General features: G+C 38.2%; 1 protein-coding gene across 1 annotated transcript in view; it reads right to left on the bottom strand.

Moving 5' to 3' along the window:
* Nucleotides 1–1,589: 1,589 nt before the first annotated feature.
* The window catches only part of Mettl15 (methyltransferase like 15), a 150,785-nt gene continuing 130,734 nt past the window's right edge, over nt 1,590–21,640 (bottom strand). Inside the window, exon 6 of the mRNA XM_005401758.2 lies at nt 1,590–3,388. Coding sequence (XP_005401815.1) covers nt 2,961–3,388 — 428 coding nt within the window. The 3' untranslated portion in view covers nt 1,590–2,960. The remainder of the gene's footprint in view (nt 3,389–21,640) is intronic.

Raw genomic sequence — 21,640 nt, 5'->3', positions numbered from 1 at the left:
AGTTCCCACTAAGAACTGTCTCATTTTTGGACAAAAGTTTTCAAATGACACTGAAATAATTTTCTTAAAGTCCACAATAAAGAATTACAATTTAGAAATAAACAGTAGAAATAGTAATTCTCTTTAAAATCCTTTGGAAATACTAGACAGGTTAAAAAATAAAATTTTTAAATATTTTCAAGTGAATTTTTAGATATTAGTTAATTTTAGAAACCTAATTGGCATACTGTATTCCCTTTGAAATATCAATTATAGCATAACAAATTTAATACAAATTGATTTAAGCATAAATTATATATATATTACATGAAATAGAAAAGATACAGATACAATTATATCTTTAAAATCCTAGAAACATCAGTGAGAATACAGCGACTAATATCTACCTTTTGAAACAAAACAAACTGGGCATGGTGGTGCATGTCTGTAATCCCAGTACTCAGAAAGCATTGCTTGCAAGGGGAGGATTACTGCATGTTCAGGGCCAGTGTGGGCTACATAGTAAGGTCAAGTCCAGCTTCAACTACACAGTAACCAAAAAGGGTTAAGATATTTTTGCAATAAAACATTTTGAAGCCAATTTTGTGCTTACTGAAGGATTTTTCTCATGCATATTGTTCAAGACTTTTATCTACCAAAGTATTAGTTTCCTAGAGTTGAAGTCATAAATTACCAGAAACCCAGGTGGCTTAAAATAGTAGAACCGTATTCTTTCAGTGCTCTAGAGCCAAGAATCTCAAATCCAGGTGTCACCAGGCCAGGTTCCTCCTGCAGATGCTGAGGGAGAGTCCATCTGCTTCAGACTCCTCTCCTCATGTCCAGTTGCTGCCTGAAGCCCTCTTTGCTTACAGGACTCTCACTCCTGTGTCTGCCTCCTTCTCACTGGGCATTCTGCGCCCTGTCCCTGTCTCTTTTCTCAGACACCAGTCATATTGGATGAAAGACGTGCTCTGCACTAGTATGACCCCATCTTAACTACTTACACCCGAAACGACTGTCTTTCCAATGAACAATGCATTCTGAAGCTGTGAGAACATCTATCAGGGTGGTGTCAATACCATCCAATCCACCACGATGAGTTTCCACTTGGCACTGAAGACAATATTAACTATATATGATGCAAAGGGAATCAAGAGGTGGAGGGAGGGGGAACGAAAAAGGAACTGAGATGTATTCTGTACTCAGACCAACTCCATGTACGGAATGCAGACATTTTGGTCTGAAAACATGGACTAACAAAAAAAAATGATTGATGAAGCAAAGAAATCACTGTTTAACATGAGTGTGGCCTTTTATTTTCTTCTCAGAGTCTCAGGTGGGAATTTAAACTGGGGAATCTTTCTCATTCACAAATATGTTATAGCTGTGAAGAGAAGCTCACGAAAGTTTTCAGGTAGGAGCCGAGAGACTAATCGCAGTGGATTCTCTTCCTGCTTTGAGCTTTCTGTTTTGAGCTTACTCTTACAGAAGTCTTTCTAATACCGATTTCATTCAAAACTGTTCAGATTTAAATATACAACCTGTAAAGTAATAGCACCCCAGAAGTTTGGGAGCCAAAGTTAAATATTAGGAAGTAAAATAAGCCTTAATTAAAGCAATGTATTTAATTCTTATTTATTTTACATGCATATTATTCACTTGGATTCCCAATTTGTCAACATAATTGAGAATATGAATCTTTCCTGCATTTGAAGAAACAGTGTACTGAGCAAATGAATAGTGCAAATATTGCAAGGATAAGCACTCGTGAGAAGATTCATGCATGTGTATCTTTAATCACTATGCCCCGCCCCCACCCCACAAGTGCTTTCCTTATCTCCTACCCACCCTTCAAGTTGCAATTCAGGAGGACCATGTCATCAGGCTTGGTTTCCTTCGATAGGTCAGATCCCTCTGACGCTCTGAATGCACCACTCGGGCACCTCCTTGTCGTGTCTCCTCCTCCACAGGACCGTCAGTGCCACAGGATGGCAACCGTGGCCCATGTGTACTGTCCTTACGTTTGTCTCTCTAGAGACAAATTCAGCACTTGTTGAATAATGAATAAATTGGAATTGTACACTTAGACATAAAGCGTTAACACTGGAATTAGGAAGCAATCTCATCGACGTAGTAAAGCATTCTCTACCAAATAGACTTTTCTGAATAAGCTTCTCTCTTGATTACAACTATTACACTTAAGTAAAAATATTAAGGGGACATTACTTTAGCATATTGAATAAATCAGATAGTCTTCTACTTTATATACATTCTGAATTCTTTTGAATAGTTCAATGAAAAATGTAGGATTCAGACAAGAGATTATATTATTTACTGAAGGTTTTCTGAGTTGTTATTAAAATAGACACAACTGACATTAAATATAAGTTCTGTAAAACAATTCTCTATGATGGCTGTTAGGTACTTCTGAGTTTTTTTTTTTACTTTGAAAAATGAAAAAATAGCTCACTTCATAAAGAAAAATCCCAGTAAAATAAGAAACTATAATTTCAACAGTGAAATTCAGAAAAGTAAAAAAGCTACACCAATTAGTTATTCACAATTAGGGAAATTAAAAATTCATTTCATGATTATCATTAATTTTTTTGAACCACAGAAGTCTTTTGCAAATGTGAACATCTAAATTCAGAATTTAGGGCATGCAGATACGATTATAATTTCTTTCTCTTTGACAGCTTGAGTTTACATGTTTAAACAAACACAAAATACTCTTTTTAAGTTATTTCCTCATCAGGTAAAGGACTGTGTCTCAAAAGTCAAATGTTATGCAGAGACAAATGCATTTTCCCGGTCTGGAAATGCAAAATCTCCACGTCATGCTAAGTTTTCCTACAATTTTTCCTGAGAAAAAAACCATGCCATATACCGTCAATTTCCACATTGCCTCACACTGTAAGCTGTGTTATGGTGTTCGGGAATACCACTGAAGGAAATGTGAAGATCGTATTAAGCCGAATTTCTCATAACTTGATGGCTGCTCTCAGCTTGGCCGAGCGCCCTCTGGGGTTATCTTGCACTTCCTGATCATCCGGAGTCAGCACCTTCTTGTGGGTCATTTTCCACATTAAAGGCGCTTTTCCTTCCTTGCTTTCACGATCTGAATCCAAGCTATCCACAATCTTCTGTCTGACATTTAGGTTAAACCTTTCCATCATGTTTATCCCAAGCAAGAATCGCTTGACGATTCGATCCTCTAAGGAGTGAAAAGAGATGGCAACAAGGCGACCGCCGGGTCTCAGAAACTTCTGAGCTGTCTTAAGTCCTGTGTAGAGTTCATTGAGCTCATTGTTCACAAATATGCGAAGAGCTTGGAAAGTCTTGGTAGCAATATGGGTCGATCGTTGCAGCAAGTCTTTCCGTGCATAAATAGCAGAGGGAGGAAATGCACCTAGGAATAAATTTTGCAAAAACAGTAAAGAGGACAGATACATTAATACTTTCCACTATAAGCAGACTGCATTGTGCAGTATTTGTGCCCACATGGTTAACTTTTCTTGGATATTTTGGCATTTCATCCACATTTCCCTCTTTTAATTAATTCATTCACTCACTTATTTTCACAGTACTAGGGATTGAACCTAGGGATTTTGGACTGAGATACATCTCTACCCCATGTTATGTTTTATTTTGAGACAGGGTCTCACTGCTCTACTAAGTCGCCTGTGCTCGACTTGGACTGGCCATCCTCCTGCCTCTGACGGCCGGGGCGCTGAGGTTCCAGGCATGTGCCCCCATGCACAGCTTCTTTCTTTGATTTTTAAACATTCTTCCAAAGTTTAAAACTATGTATCCCAAATATTCTTCATACTTCAGAAGGACAACAAGCCAAACAAGGAGTGTAGAAAGAGAAAGGATAGAAAAATACCTGAAGAAATGATAATTCAAATCTTTCCAAGTTTGCTGAAAAATATCATGTAAGAGTTACAAGCAGCTTAAGGAACTCAAATAAAATAAAGAAATCTGTACCTAGCGATCTCATAATTAAACTGCTTGAAGCCAAAACACAAAACAATACCAACAACAAAACCAGTACCACCATCAAAGCACACAATTCCACATTAGATAGAGGTCAACAAAAGTATGAAAAACAGCTAATTTCTCATTAAAATATTGGAGGCTGTAAGACACTGGATTAATATTCAAAGTGTTGCAAAGAAAGATACATTTTTTTTAAGAAGGCTATGTCCATTTAACTTGTTCTTCAAAAATAAAAGTTAAGGGGCTGGGGATTTAGCTCAGTGGCAAAAGCGCCTGCCTGGCAAGCGCAAGGTCGTGAGTTCGGTTCCCGGTACCAGAGAAAAACCAAAAAAATAAATAAATAAATAAAATAAAAGTTAAAAGCACTGTTCATAAATGAAATATAAGAGAATTCATTTCTAATAGGTCTACATTTTTTAAGTGCTAAAGGAAACATCTTAGGGTGAAAGACATCAAGCAACAAATTGTGTTTATAGAGAGGAATGAAAAAATAAGTAGTATAGGTAAATGAATGTGGCTTTTCTTGATTTACTTAACAGACACAGGAATCTTTAAGGTGAATTATAATGTTATACTTTATTTTTATGATAGAGATATGTGCCATATACAATAACAATAGCACAAAGGGTGAGCACAGACAAATAGAACTAAACTCTTGCAAGGCTCCAACATTTTACTGAAAGTAAGAGGTACAAGTTATGGTTCCTAGATCAACCAACAAAATATAATTCATGGGCATAAAGTTAACAAGGTGATGGGGAATACAAATTGCCAATAAAAAACTTGTTTAACCTAAAAGAGAGCAGATGAGAAGAAGAGTGAAACAAAAAGAGAAGGCAAAAAGCAAAAGACAATAAATCCAAATACAATAATTATAGTAAGGAAAAATGTACTACACAGTACAATAAAAATGTAGAGATTGAATGAAAAAACAGTAATACAAAACTATATTTTGTCTATAATAAATTTATTTTAAAAATTAAGGAAACAATAAAAATTGCTGTTGAGAACAAGGTCTGTACACTACAAAGACATAATTATATGTGCACCTGACAACATAGTTTCAAAATAGAGACATCTCAGAAATGGAACATTTACATAAGCAACTGGCTTTTGATCAAGTGGTCAAGTCAGTTCCATGAAGAAGCAATAATGTTTTCAACAAAATAAATCTCTGAAAAAAAAGATGAACCTCATTCTACCTCATATTATACATAGAAGTTAACTCACAGTGGACCACATACCTAAAGACACTAAAATCAAACTGATAAAGCTCCCTTATCCAGAATAGAGAAATTTCACAACTTGATCATAAGAAGCCAAACAACTAATATGAAAAATGGACTGATATTTAACCGGTATTTCACAAAAGTTATACCTTTTCATAAACATATAAAAGGATATTAAACATTATTATTAATTATGGCAATCTAAATTAAAACTATGAAGAAATATTACATATCCACTGTAATTGCTAGATTCCAGAAAGACACCAAGTTCTGAATTTGACTTAGGTGAAACAGACAACCTGAACAGACTATAATAAGAGAAGAGACTGATCAGTTATTAAAATTCTTCCTGCAAAGAAAAGCCCAGACCCACATGGCTTCATCAATGGGTTCTGCCAAATATTCACAAAAAAAAAAAAAAAAAGGAATTAATACTGATGTGAACAAATTCTTCCAAAAATACTAAGGAGCAATTCCAAATTATTCTGAAGCCAGTATTCTCCTGAAATTAAACCAAAGATATTGGAAAAAATTTATAGACTAATATCTTATATGAATATGAATATAAAAGCCCTCCACAAAATACTAGCAAGACAAATTCAGCAGCATGTGATTAAAAGGCTTGTTAAGCATTAGCAAATGAGATTTATTTCTGCAATTCAACTATCCTTCAAAATACAAACATCAATCAGTGTAACACATCACATGAACAGAATAAAAAAAAACCCACATCTCTGACTCAACTGAAGCAGAAAATATGTTTGATAAAATTCAACACTCTTCTAAAAAAAACACTCAATGAAACGGGAATAGAAGGAAACTACCCAAACACAATACAGCCCATATATGAAAAACTCAGAGCTAACATCTTAATGGTAATAGAAATTTTCCTCTAAGATAAAAAATGAGGCAGGTTAGACCTTTCAGACCACTTCTATTTACATAGTACTGGCAGTTCTAGTTAGAGCGACTAGACAAGAAAATGGGGAGATACATACAGATTTGGAATGGAATAAAATAATCCCTATTCAAGACAATAAAATCAGTTAAGTATAAGTTCCTAATGGTCCACATATATATACACACAAACTGTTAAAATTAATGTTAGTTCAACAAAATAGCAAGCTACAAAATTAACATGTAAAGATCAGTTGTGTTTTAGTACACCAGCAAGAAATTATTACAAAAATGAAATTAAGAGCTGGGTGTGGTGGTGCATGCCTTGTAATCCCAGCACTCGAGAGGCTGAGGCAGGAGGATCCTTGCAAGTTCGAGCCCAGCCTGGGCTACAAAGTGAGCTCAAGGCCAGCCTGAACTGCATAGCAAGACCCTGTCTCAAAAAGACAAAGAAAATGAAATTAAGAAAATGATTCCATTCAGAAGAAGCATTAAAAGTAATGAAATGCTTAGAAATAAGTTAACAAAGGAGTGAAGAACTTATGTGCTATGAAAGGTATAAAACATTTGTGTAAGAAACACAGAAGACCTAAGTGGATAGAAAAATATTTTATGTTAAAGACTAGAAGACTTAACATTATTAATTTGGCCATGCTAACCTAACTGATGGCAATACTAACCTAACTCAGTGCCTTCACTATCAGAATACCTGCTGACTTTTCGGTACAAACTGACAAGCTGATTGCAAGGACCAGCAGAGCCCAAAGGATGCTGGAAGAAGACTGAAGCAAGAGCACTCACACAGATTACCAAACTGACCATAAGGCAGTGGTGAGCACGTTAGTGTGGTACTGGCATATCTATAAGCACAGAGGTCAGTGGACTGTAACCAAGCCGAGAAATAAACCCATACATCTATGGTCAGCCGATTTATTTAAATAGTGCCGATACCAATGGACAGTCTTTGAAGGAATGGTGCTGGACAACCGGACAGGCACATGTAAACAAATGGAGTTGGAAACATGTATCATGTAAACCTAAGTGCAAAAAGTATAAAATTCTTGGAAGAAATAAGGTTAAATCATATGACTTTGAATTCGGTGGAAGACTCTTAGATATGATACCAAAATTCAAAACAACAAAAGGAAAAATTAGGTGAGTTGAACTTCATGAAAATTAAAAATCTTGGCTCTTTCAAGATTACTATCAAGAAATAATAAGATAATCTGTGAAATGGAGAAAAAGTGCAAGTAAGTACTGGACAGGGAACATGCTGCTAGCGTATGGAAAAGGTGCAAACTGCAGAACGACACATGTGTGACATCCTCTATATTATATTTTATATTATTTGTTATACAGGTAGTACTAGTCATTTTAATAACTTAGATAAAAATATTGATTTTTACATAAATACAGATTTTCTTAAATTCACAATTGAATATATTATGTTAATGTCTAATGCCAAATAAATCTATACAGGAATTTCTCTTTGATTTAGAAGGCAGTTCTTGAGGAAGATTGTTCCATAAAAAAATAATGCTTGTATGGCAGATCTGCCCTGAATGGAGATCTGAGAGGATGAGTGTAATCCTGGCATTTGCATATCCTTCACAGGGTGGTGCCTTAGTTCACATTTCAGTAGTCCGTGTACCAAGTGGTACAGACAAATCTGATTAGTCTTCTGTGGGAACTGGATGAAAGGCCAGGAATAATATCTTACATGCAGCAGAGTAGAGGGACTGCCTGTGTAAAGTTACATGATCAGGGTGATGGTCTCACACTTTCTGGTACAAAAATAACTGTTGAAAGGTTCAAAAAATGTTAGACACCGGGGAATTTATCCTCCAGCAACCAGCTTCTCAGAAACAAGACATCAGAGTGGAAGCTGAAGAGGGAGGGCAGGGCAGCTGCTTTCCATTTGCTGCTCAATTCCTCCATTTGCCAGAGAAAGTCTAGGCCACCAAGAGGTAAGGACCCGAGCAAATACACCAAGTTTCACACTTTGGGGCCTGCACTTAGAGGAAGTCTCAGGAAGCTGGAATTCCTGAAGTCCCTGCGTGATGAAAACCTTGAATAATTCCAGATTAATTTTTGAAAGGAGACACATAATACAAAACATATTTCCATGTCCTAAATATATTCATGTAAAGTAGGAGACACTCATGCGGCACATCGATCAAGAGGTGCTGCTGGACACCTCTGACTTTTGAAAACTTCCTAGCATCATCCTCAGTACTTTGCAGGAATTAAAAAGCATTGATCAACATGGCAACTGCTTCACTTTCTTGACACTTGATCACAGAACTTACATCTCAAAGACATATTTCATGATGTAGTTTTTACATCACACTGCATTAGGCATGCCTGGCTCCATGTTCATTAAATTCATAAAATGTGTGAAAAGATTAATAAATATTTGCATGCTACTGTCAATAAATATGTCTTTAAAAATTAATAAAAACATTGCCAGGTGTACTGGCACACACCTGTAATCCTAGCACTCAGCAGGCTGAAGCAGGAGTACTGCCACAAGTTTTAGGACAGCTGGCTCTAAATAGCACATTCACGACCAGCCTGAACTACCTAGCAGCACCCTGTCTTAACAAAACAAAAAACAAAAAACAAAATTAATGAAAACAGAAAACATTTCTTAATTTGAAAAAAGCAAATATAACAAAATAATGTCTGAAACTGCCCTGGACTTTCCAATGCAAACAACAGCGTTGGTTCATTTGATATGCCAAAGTATGTGAGATACTTCTTACCAGCAGCAACAGAGCCTTCCTGTGCCAGCAGGACAGACTTAGTTACGGCTCATTCAGTTACTTAGCTGCAAGACTGAGATTCTTAACTAATGCCTTGAATGTGAGGGAATTATTTTTATTTTAAAGTATTCACATATTTTATATTATAAAGTTTCAACTTTACATAAATGCCATGGCTTGTATCTAGATGTCCTCCAAAGACTCAGGGGGTCATGCGTGGGGCTTTTCAGAGGTGGCTGGATCTAGGGTGTGTCATACAGGCTCAAGGGTGTGAGGCTGGGATTGATTGATGGTTCAATGCTAGGATTAAAACTGTCCCACTTGGGTGTGAGTGCTACCCTCTCTTAGGGTGGGGAACCTAGGTAAAATATGAGACAGAAAGAGGGTCACCCCTTGTAGCTTATAGCTTGCTGCTTTTGCTACCTTCTGCCTGTAATGAACTGTCTTTTCTTCTCTGTGATGCCCCTCTGCCATGTGCCATGCTGACTTGGACTGAATCCTGTACAACCTGTGAGCCAAATAAAACTTTCCTCCTTTAACTTCAGGTGTCAGGCATTTTCTCTCAGCGATGAGAAAAGTAACCAAGACAGTAAGTCACACTCACTTGAGGTATTGCTACATTACATAGGTATCTGCAGTTGACAAGTTAACATCAATATAATCAGATAGCTTTCCTTTACTAGGTCTAAACTGGCATTGCCAGTGTGAAAAAGTCATAGAGAATGAGCATGAGACTTTCTATTTAGATCTTAAATATATGGAGATAACGCCATCCTTGAAATTTTCCTTCTGGGGCTTTCTTTCTATTGTTTATGGAATTCTGGCCTGGAGTATGTCCCATGGACTTCCCGGAAAGAATTTCTACATGTAGTCCTGCTAATCTTCAAAGTCTCATCTTCAGGGACCAGGAGGTCACTGGAGAGTCTGCAGTGCACAGTGGGTTTGTTCCGTGGGGAATTTTGGTGGTACCTGGGTACCCAAGACACACTTCATCCTTCACTTTGTCATGGGCAAGCTTCCAGGGCTCTCTTCCTTCGTCCTAGTACTTGGCACATGTAACCTACAGGAAGAAAGGCCGGCCATGCAAGCCATGTGAAATGAATACAACGGAGCACATGACGGTGGAGAGCAAAGCAGCAAAAGCACGACATCGACTGGCAAGGGTGCAAAGACACAAGAAAATAAAAAATATGCAAGCACGAAGAATTAAGCAAGGCTCTTCGAATTATTACACTGAAAGACAAAAAGTAAATATTCTGTGCCTGTGAAAAAGCAAAAGCAGGTTTCCTTGTTAGTCACTGGTCAGAGAGCAAGCGGCAGCTTTCTCGGATATGCACAGGCAAGTCAGGAACAACTCGCCAGGCAGCAAAGACTGAAAAAATGACGTCAGATTCAACGCCTCTCCACATGCTGGTCTCCGAATTAGGCTGTAGGAAGAAAACCATTAATGAGGCTACACGGTCCCTACTCCGAACAGTCACTGGTCTGCAGGTTTTCTTCACCTCTAATTTCTCGTAGGTTTTATCAGAAATGGAAAGTGGTCTCTCTGCTGCTCCATTTCCTGAGTTCAATCACAGAGTCTAGTACAGCTAATTCATTTGATTAAGGAATAGAGTAGGTAAGATAAACAATATAGTCTCAGTCACAATTTGGTCATTTAGTTTGATGGAGAAAACTCTCCTTTTTGTGTTTCACAGTCCACCAATGGAGAGAGTTAAGACAGGACCAATACATATTAGTTCTGAGTGGGAAGCAGTGTGCTTACCCTAACATAACATTAATCACTCTCTACTGTAATTACCATTTACTTATGTGCCCCACTCCTTTGACTCTGATCGTGTAAACAGGTGTTTTTCATGTGCACAACTACATCTTTTGATAGAGAAGCCTGTGAATTTTAACTCTGAGAGATCACAATCACTTGCGGCTCTTTTGACAAAAATGAACATGCCTGGCCCCACGCCAGCATACCGAGTCAGGTGTTCAGTGCCCAGGAATCACTACTTGTTCAAAAGCTTTGCAGAGGATTCTGAGGTGCAGCCAAGATTAAAAGCTACTATGGTAAACATTCAATAAATATTTGTTGCAAAGGTAAAGGATAGATAATGAAAGGAGAAAAACGGATAAATGAGTGAATAGAAATCCAGGACTATTAGTATAAAGACTCATTCACATCACTTGGTGAATCTAGAAAGAGTGGAATACCATATCTGTAGTGACTAAATAAAAAGCATAATATTTTCAGTCACAGTAAACAAGAACAGAATTATAAGAAATCATGATCTAGATCCAGTCTTCTATGTGAAGTGGGACTGCAGGTACTAAATTATGATGTCACTGTAGCTACTGAACTTTCAATCTTGCTAGCAGTTTTACTGTCTCAGTACAAATTATTGCATGTACTTAATGGTATTTGATAATGACGGGTACATCCTTAATTAATCAGTCATTTGCACAAGCAACAGGAACCTGCAAGTAATTTTAACTTCAGGAAATGCACACTATGCAAATATAGCGAAAGGAAATATTATCAGTGGTATGTGAAGTAAATCATTACTGTCACTACTTTTCAAATTCTTTAGAGTGCAAACAAGAAGCACCTTATTTTTTTCCTTCATAAATGTAATGAAAATGTGTGTGTGCATACATATTTATGTTTACATATATACTACATAAAAGATGTGGTAATCAGTAATTATAATACCGTAGACCTGATCTATATGAACGGAATAATCTGTAAACTGATCTTCCATTCGCTTTACCTACTTAACTTACTTTAAAAATGACCCCACTTTTGTGGATACATTACGACTCATTTCGTGTGTTCACTTAACAGACAGTTACAAGGTCAGGCATAGCACCAGGCAGCTGAGAATGGGACAGTAAATAAGAGTGCTGCCTCCTTTGTCAAAGCCCCTATTGTGAGGGAGGCAAGAACGTTTCGATGTTTTCTAATTTGTCATCATAAAAACTGCTGCGAGAAACATATGAACTACACACTTGCGGTATCTACATAGCAGAAAGACTCCACAAAGTAAAATGACAGTCACATCTGAGAAAAACATTTGCCACATTACGTGGACCTTGTGCATCTATAGATTTGACATTGTTAGGTCAAAGGGTATCTATGCCCATTTAAACTTGGATCAATACTTCTAAATTTACCATCTAAATAGATTGAACCAATTTACTTTCATCAATAGTATATGAGAGAGTCCATCTCCTTGCATCCTCGCCTGTACTAGGAATTATCACTCTTTACCCCTGACTAGTCTAACAGTAGGCAGATGATAGCTTACTGATGTTTTAATTTGCATTTCTTTGGCAATTAGTTGGGTTGGGCATGTTTTCAAATCTAATAGCCATTTGATTCCAGCTACAAACTGCTTGAATAAATCCTTTACCTATGTTCTTGATGTGATGTGCACTTTTCTTTATTGATTTGGATATGCTATTTATAAAATAGAAATATTAACCCTTTGTCTTTCACATACTGTTGAAAGTATATTCTCAACCTATGATTTGTAATCTTGTAGATTTTCTGGCATCTAAAAAATTATTCTGTTTTGTGGTGCCTGGGATTGGACCCAAACCCTAAAATTTTGACTATCTATAATGTAGTTCTAAGTCTTACCAAATTTCAGGCAGGCGGTCTCTCTCTCTCCCTCTCTCTCTCTCTCTCTCTCTCTCTCTCTATCTCTGGTTTTATTTCTTACATTTGAATATTTATCCACATTAAAATGAATTTTTAGCATAATATGAGGTTGGAATTGAACTTCATTGCTTAAAATTACAGGGTCAATTATCTCATTTCTTAGTCCATTCTCTTCCTACTCAAAGTACCACTTTGATCATGTTCAACATTTTAATACACAGAAATTTGCTCTTAGATTCTCAGTTGTGTTCCGTTGATGTATTTCTTTTTTTTTTTTTTCAATGTATTTCTCTATTCTTCTGCCAATACTAGATTATTTTAGTTACTGATTTTACTGCATCTTTTATGTAGTCAGTTTTGCTATAGGGTAGGCTGCTTCTGTCCCAGCCCTCTATTTCAGCCCACCATTAACCTCTTTAAAAAAATTTTTGTAGACATTCTCATGCATTTAGTGCCTCAAATTAAATTTGGGAGAATCAATAAAGTATATCAGAATAAGTATCTTGACTGGAATTGTCGTAAACTAATTGGAGTAAAACTTAATTATAATAATACTGAAGCACTCCACCAAGGGAACTTAGTATTTCTATTAGTATTTTGCATGTCTGTCATTATGTTTTAATAGTTGCCTTCACCAAAGTCATGGTTAAGCTATGTGCATATATCATTCCTATCAATGACACTATTTGTATTAGCGCAACATTGTGTAGTAAAACGGGGCTAAACTTAGGAAAGCAGAGAGGTTCAATGATCAGATCTGTCACTTCCTTCTTATGGCTGCTTGATGGAGGCCAACACCACCACTTCCGAGTTTGCTTCCCCACGGTAAATGGCATAATAACCCTTCTCCACGGTTATTGTGATGATCAATTCTAAAAAACATTCAGTAGCATCTAAGGCATACTACCGCCAGCATAAAGTGCCTTTAGGAGTGCCACTCACATATTCACTACCTTACTATTCTCACTTGTCAAAGGGAGTAGGAAGGAAAGGATTTGACACATTCAATTTGAGGCTGCTGCCAAACTAATTCTTTCACCTTGGACTAAAAGGAGAAGAGGGTGGACAGAAGGCTACTGAAAACCTAAATGCAGGACATGAGTTTTTTGAGTTGGTCATCAAACTGAAAGATTTCAGCATCAAAAATGATGCACGAAACGTTCCCAATTCACAAATTAATGGTACACCTCCAAGTTACGAACATAGTTCTTTACAGTAGGTAGACTTAGAATGGAGTAAGAATGAGAATTCATTCTTTTAAATTTTTAGTTTGTCACTATTTAGTAACTCAATAGAATTTTAAGAACCTTGACTTTATTACCCTAAACGATCTACTTTATTTTTAATCACCTGGCCAGCAGATTATTTTCCATAGTTAAGTTTCTAGATTTCTCTTACCAGCTAAGTATAGAACTTGGCTCTGGCAGCTCGGAACACATTTTGTTTTATTTGTCTCTTTCTTCTTTTATTTTTTTCTTATTCCTTTGCTCTTCTCTGCATGGAACACCCTTCTGCATAGGTGTCTTCTTTCTTCCGCATAGATCCACAACAATGAAACACATTTGTGAGTCACTTTAACCCATTCTCTACACTTGCATGGTCCCCTAAAGACTGTTTATTTAGTACGCTTATAGCTGAATTAAATGTCAGGTTACTACTAGAAATTGTTTATACTAAAAGAATTATAGTATAACTTGGCATCAGGAATATTTGGTAAAATTCAATAAATGCACATCCATAATAACACATCATTCTTTTGTTTAGCTAATATTTATTTTCATAATGTACAAAACACCAAGGATTAAAGCCTTTCTGAATACACACTCCTTGCCCTCAAGAAATTCAGACCCAGTGAAAAGAATGATATGTAAATATTGGGACGAGTTCTATAGATAAAGAAATGATTATACCCTCTACCACTGGAACAAAAAGGAAAAAAGAGAATCTGATCCTGTCTGCCGCAGCGTTTTCCCAGCGGCCCTTCCCAGAACAGCGACATCCTGAACATGGCACCTTGTGTCCCGACCAAACTCCAAGCAGTCTGCAGCCGGGTAAGCATAAGACGCGCAGCAGGCTGCAGTCCCTGCCCGAGGCTCCCAGGGCTCGCCACCAGAGCTGAACTCTGGAGGCAGCTAACTGTATTTACTTAGGATTTCTCAACTGATTGACACCAGAAACTTTTCATTTTAATAACATTCGACAGAATTTGTTTTCTAGGTAACATTTTTGGGAAAATATTAAATGTAGGTTCTGTATTAATCATGTTCCCTGTGTTAAATTATGTCATTAAATCCTTACACAAATTCTGAGATGTAAGAGGCAGACATCCCTATTTCCAGTTAAAGCTGGAAGATGGAGGCTTAAAGGTCTGTTCCCAAATTCACAGGCACTGTAAAGAGTCCTATGGAAACTTGGGTCTTTCGAACGCAAAGTGTACTCCATCATGAATCTAACCACCTCAGGGGAGAAGGGTACCATTTCTGGCTAGGTACTCTGAGTGAGACACGTTCTGTGAAGCCCACGTCAGCATCAGTTTTTTTTCTCCCCATATGATTATACAGGTTTGTATATCGTTCAGTGTCCTATGGTCTTGAGTTTCTTCATCTTTAAGTGTGCTACAAATGAGGCGGTAATGTTAAGAGGGCAAGTCGCCAAGTCAGCTCATCTCCTTTTACCTGATTCGAAGTTAAGGAAGCTAAGATAGTATCACAGGGTTTAGAGTGGTCTCCAGAAGCTCTGATTCCATCTCTGGTGTTTTATATAACAATCTCTTTTTCTGGGAGAAAAGAAGTGTGGAATCTTTACTCTAAGCCTGAATAGCCTTTCACTGAGAGACGCTTTAATGGAAGCCAAATCACTCTGCATCAAGTTGCAAGACTTTGGCTTTCCCTGGCCGTTTCCCTGGGGGAGCTGTGCATTGTCAGGCCCAAAGACTGTGCATCTCCAAAGGCGGCAAGTGTCCTGTTCTCTTACCCTGGGAACGGTAATGAATACCTTTGGCTTTTGTCCCTTTTGCTCTATTGAAAATAACTCATTGTTAGCTCAGGTTATTAGACTGTGCGTTCGTCTCCTTTTCATCTGCCTTCTTGATAGTGGGCTTAAAAAAGAAACAGTTGCCACTGCCATTATCAGAAGACTTGGGCAGCTACAGATTACATGTACTTGATTAAGACTCTAGAGTCGCTCAGTGTAGTACATACGGGCTTTTCCCGACTCACAGGTTAGGAAGAGAGCCCTTGGCAGCTGTTTTACATTCCAAAAATGAGTGCTGAATATCTCCAGCTAAGTAAAATGAGGGAGACAAGAAGCTTACATCCAAAGTGGAATAGAGTTGAGATGACAACAATCTTGGGAAATTAAGCCCAGTTCCTTTTATTTTCTTTAGAGCTTCTTGAGCAATGTTGAGAGAAGACCAAACTATTTTTGCAAACCTTTACTGTTACACATTTCTTGTAAACAGATGTTCTCAGCAGCGCCGGGGATCCTCGTCCTCACCTCTGCGTCTGCACCATCAGCCCGGAATGCCTGTCCTCTCTCTGCAACTCCGTCAGCTCACTGAGGCACCATCTCGCCGACAAGATCTTGCACAGCACACTGTAACTACTATCGAGCACTCTGCCTGGCTCAGGTATCAAACTGCATTAAGTTGCAAAAGGCCCAGAGACCTTTCCATACATTACTTCCTGGAATCCAGGTACGGGTACCGCTGTATAGCAGGTGGCATCGGGGAAAATCCACTCAATAGATTCTAATCCCAGACGAAGATCAAGATGTTCCATAAATGCCACTCTCAATGTCCAAATTCACGAACTCCCTAAATCGCTCCAAGACCGTGTGTGTATGTGCAATTATGTGGAGGCATCGCTGCTTAGCTTGATTCCTCAAACAGACCAGGGACCCCGAAAGTAAGTGAACTCCTGGTGAGAGCCGACTGTGAGTTAGCTGAATTGCAACTTAACCACTTTTAAGCACGCTGCCCCCAAATCTTCAGCATTCATTTACTGCTCTGCACCAGCAGAAGCTCCATGGGGAAGAACTGCACGACGGCAGGAGCTGGAAACCAAGGATGTGAATACTCAGTTTTCTTCTGACTCACAAAGGATTTCACGTTAGAAGGAAGAGACAATCTTGCTTAGTAACAGTCTGTACTACATATAATAATAGAACACAATTTGTATGGGAGAGCAGGAAGATGGATTTCATTCATAAAAACACCCTGCTTCTGGCTGGATAAATGGCTTCCAGTCTCAGACAGAAATTATCATTTTTAGTTCTGGGACACCCTTATGCTACTTTCACTTTTTAAAATTTAATACATTCACATGCTCGAACGTATTGAGATTTTTAAGCTTGTGAATGAAATTAGCAGCGTGCTGTGGCTGTCCATGTGACGCACTGCAGTCTCCCGAGTCGTAGGGCTTAAAGATTAATTCAGCTCTTGCACCTGTTTGCCGGCATTCGTCTGTTGAATTTCCATCACATTTAATAAGTCTCTGTGACGCAATTCATGTCCTTTTGACTGGGATCCTTTAATATAGTGTTAAATTCTCACCCATCTGAAATTCAAGTAATATTACAAATTTCAAACTGTTAATTAAAATCTGGAAACCCGAATGGCTCTGGATAAAATTGGCTTTATTCAGTGAGGTTCTTTTTCAGCTTCTTCAGAGTCTCATCTGATCTCCAACTCCTATCAGGCTACATCTGATGACAACATGATCTCACTATGGGGAGCTGAGGCTTACAAATCCTCAGGCAATAAGAGAAACGTCAGGTTCTAGATTCGCACAGAAAGGTAATAAGGAATATTACCGGGTGACATGAGGTAAGAAACATGGCTCAGAATCAAAGATTGAAATTCGTCACATATTATTTTTCAATAAAACTAATTATACTCTACCTATGTCTTAATTTTTCAGCATAGATGGGTGAGCGCAAACTTCATTATGATTCTTATTACCAATGTGGGGGGGAATTTAAATTTAATGATCAGATTTTTCAGGATGAATGGAGGTCTATTGGCCAGATGCTGTGAACAGAAAGCAGAAGTCTAAGCAGGAAGTTCTAGCATATTCAAGTCATAAGATATTTTATTGGAAACTTTCACCAATATTCTATTGGATGCAATCTTGCTCTCAGAGCTGATCCATTATCACTTCTTAGAGCTGGGAAAAGCTATGAACAATTTTCCTCTTTCCCTTTTGAGGTCAGCATGTAATCATAATTAATCCTTGGACTCCAAGGTACAGGTGCCTGACCCCATGTGGTGTACTTACCTGCAACAGAATACTTCTCAATTAAACTACAGTGCTCTTTAAAAATATCTCTCTCCTACTGAAATACAAAGTTCTAGAAGGAAGAGGTTTTGGGTTATTCTTATCACAGCAAGCTTACTGAAAGACAGATTATCAGACTGAATTAAAGATTAGATGATAAACCTCTCTAAGGGCCAATAGCATGTGGATTTTAATTAACATGAATTATAAATATGTTCTTCCCTCACATCCAAGTCTACCGGACTGCTCCCCTCACCTTGTATTTTTCAGCCTGCTCTATCCCACTAAATTGCTCTAGGAATAGCACTTTGGATAATGTCCAGTGAAGGCTTTTGGCTTCTAGAAGGATGGGTATCCACTTTGAAACGCCTTGCTTCAAGAGCTAAAAGCCATACTCATGCTATTAATCTCACTTAGAGGACTGAGCCCCCCAAAATTCCTTAAATATGATTAACTTATTTATTATAAGGATTTTAATAATAGTCCAATTGGGAAGAAAGCCAAATATCTAACAATAAGGAAATAAATAAATTATGGTACCTATTACTAATACTGGGTATACTGGCAGAAAATTAAGCAATATGATGAAATAGTAAGTGGAAAAGTCAACAGTATATACATTTAATCATTCCAACTCAAATAATGTGACAACAAATAAAGAGATAAATATGCAAAATTATATTTGTATTATGGTGGCTGAATGGTGTTACAGGTTTTAAAAGTTTTCTCATAAATTTCTTAGTAATTCCGTGTGAATTAGAAGTGATGTAGGTATTTTATATAGAAAAAGATCCTGCAGTTCTCTGTGGTCATGAATTTTAGTTACTGAATCATTAGTCATTAATTAATCATGAGTTCATGACCTTGTTGGTTAAGAACTTATGATATCTATGATCGTAATTTTAAATTACCTTTTACATATGTTTGTAAAGATTTTATTAATAATTAGGAAAGGTGAATTCTTCATATCAATTTCCTTTTGTCAAGTACCTATCATGTGCCCAGCACAAGGCTTCACAGTTTTAAGGGTCATTTCTAATCATCATCACAGTAATCACTAGTAATCAGGTCACTGTTATTATTAGGAACTATCTTCTCTGGTTCAGAAAGGTTAAGCTGAGGGAGGCTGTGTTTAAGCTTTCACAGCTAGTCAGTAATAGGGCTGCGGTTAGAACACAGGTTTGTGCATAATGCCAAAGCTAGTATCTTCACTCATGACTCAGCGATACAACAGAAAGCACAGATAGGAACCTTGGCTGTAAGGTAAAGGTGCTGAGGCATTTGAGAGAGAGAGACACTACTGTCTGAACGTGACCTCCACTTCCTGGGTTAGAAACCTCATCCCCAGCACAGCAGGGCTGAAAGTGAGTGGTTGAAGGGTTGAGGAGGTGATGACCGTGAGTGCTGTGTCCTCCTGGGTGACACGATACTAGCACTAAGTACTGGACACTGGGGCAAACCCGCCCCTGTTACCTGCTATGACAGGTGCAAAGAAGCTGGCAGAATTGTGCCCATATGGTAGGACATTGAAGAAGTCAGAGCTGAAGTAACAAACTAAGATATCTGATAGGAGAAACACAAAAGCAGCAAAGTATTTAAAGTAATAAATGGTTCTTTCTACTTTTGGACACATGCAGTAAAATGAGAAAAGAGAGAAATGATTTACAGACAGAATTTATAATCGAAAGGGAAGCAGAATAACAGGGTTTGGGAAACACTCCTGCTTGATGGGGTAAAGAATAGAAAGCATGTTCAAAAGAGAACACTGACAGAGGGCCAAGGGAGCGCGCACTAACCAGATTCACACAGACGGAGCAAGGATGGGACCTGCTCATGAAAACAGCAGGGAAGGTCTCGTGATGTCGAGCGCTAGATGGCACCTTGACCAGACGGTGGAATATCTGGAGAATGAAAGCCTGGCCCCTGGGTGAGTGAGAACGTGTCCAGGGAAGACTGGCACGGGAGTTGAGTGGAAGAGATCCACCCACAATGTGAGTGGATACTACCTGCTCAGTGGTGGACGCAGGTGGAATTTTAAAAAGGTGAGGACAGGGGATTTCCTTACTCTCGTCTGGAGCTGGGAGAGTACTCTTCCCTTAAACACTGGAAGTTCCGGGACATAACACCAGGGGACTCCAGGTTCTCAGGCCTTCAGCCAGACTAAGAGTTACATCATCAGCTTTCCTGATTCTGAGCACATGGAAGGAGACATGGTTTGGGCCAAGATCAGCTACTGGTTAAGTCCCTGTCTGTCTGTCTGTCTGTCTATCTATCTGATGAACCTATGAAGGGAAACACTAGCAAGAGGAGAAGTTTCAGTGCAGCCTTATTAAAGCAATTTTTTAAAGCAATTTTTTTTGTTTGTTTGTTTGTTTTTGTTTTTCTCCGGTACCGGAAACCGAACTCACGACCTTGCACTTGCCAGGCAGGCGCTTTGCCGCTGAGCTAAATCCCCAGCCCCAGTGCAGCCTTATGTTTCGTGGACAGATGGAAGGAAAGCTGGTTTTCTTGAGAGTCTTTGGAAACTAAATTTTATCATGCTTTGGTGACATACTAGGCTGTCACAAACTCTCAACAAAATTACTAAAAAGACCAGAATTATAGAGTCAATCTAATTTTTATAAGGTAACTTAATTTTTTCCTATAAGGTAGGTGAACTAATTTAAAGGAGGAAAAAAAACTTATGACATAGGTATGGTCAATTTTAAGAGCTACTTCTTGTTTGAAGTATTCCTTAAATAATTACTGCAGCCCTGGGGAGGAATCTGTCATATTAGTGGAGCTGTGTCAGGCAGCCCTTCAGCTTTGGTCCTGATGCTATTGTTATGCATATTCGCCATCCTCTGATCTAACAGCAGCCACCTAAACAGGGCAGATGTAATTCTGCCAAACAAGGAAAAGTCAAGGTTAACTGCAGCACAAGTTAGATCCTTTAGTTTGAAACCCCGGTGGGGAGGAGGGAGCCGGCTTACAAAAGAAAAGTGGAGAGGAGACAGACACAATGGATAAAAGAAGCAGAAACTGAAGCACACAGGAAGCTATGAGGCTGTAAAAACATCTACACAGGAAAAAAATAGCAACCCTACAAAGGTGTTAGTTGTAAAAGTTAGAGACAATGGGTAGCCAAACCAGATCACAATCGGAAGAATTTACTAGATGAGAAAACCAAACATGTCTACTGTCGAGCCTGCGAAGCAATATTCCGGTGGCTACGCTGCATAACACCCAGAACAACCCCTGAGTTGCCTTCTAGTCTCTCAGAGACTTGGCTGTGCAGCTGAGATCAATGTCTTTTTATCCACATGTGGATAAAAATCAGAGACCGATCAGAGACTCTTCTTATTATTTACAGCTTATAATTATCCTTTACTGCTTAAATTTGCCAAAATGTGTATTTGTTTAACTTTTGCAACCTACTGGAGCTTATTTGACACTTTTTGTTTGACCAGAAGGTAATTAGGCAGGATAAAGAAGAAACACCACATGCAGGAGGACCTCAAAGCGGATCAGTGCAAACTCACTGCAGAGGTGCTCAGTATACACATGCACACATACGTTTGCTCACACATGCACAAACACAAACACAAAACATATGAAATAAACAGGAAGAAATGGAGGTAACAGAACATAAGAGCTTGAATATAAAATTAATTATATGTATTTTTATATTTATGAAAATATAAAATTTTAAATTTATTACATGTATATGTATATTTATATTTTATATCTAAAATGAATTAAGAGCCTGGGGCATACTCTGCCGTCTCTCTCTGGCCAGACTGTCATCTCCATGGAGGAGCCCCGGGTAATCATGGCTATAGAGGAAAAAGAAAACAGCCT

The sequence above is a fragment of the Chinchilla lanigera genome, unplaced genomic scaffold (genome assembly GCF_000276665.1).
Source record: "Chinchilla lanigera isolate Chin_1 unplaced genomic scaffold, ChiLan1.0 scaffold00075, whole genome shotgun sequence".
Lineage (NCBI taxonomy): Eukaryota > Metazoa > Chordata > Mammalia > Rodentia > Chinchillidae > Chinchilla > Chinchilla lanigera.
The sequence above is the reverse complement of the archived record's forward strand: the minus strand, read 5'-3'. Positions and strand labels throughout refer to the sequence as shown.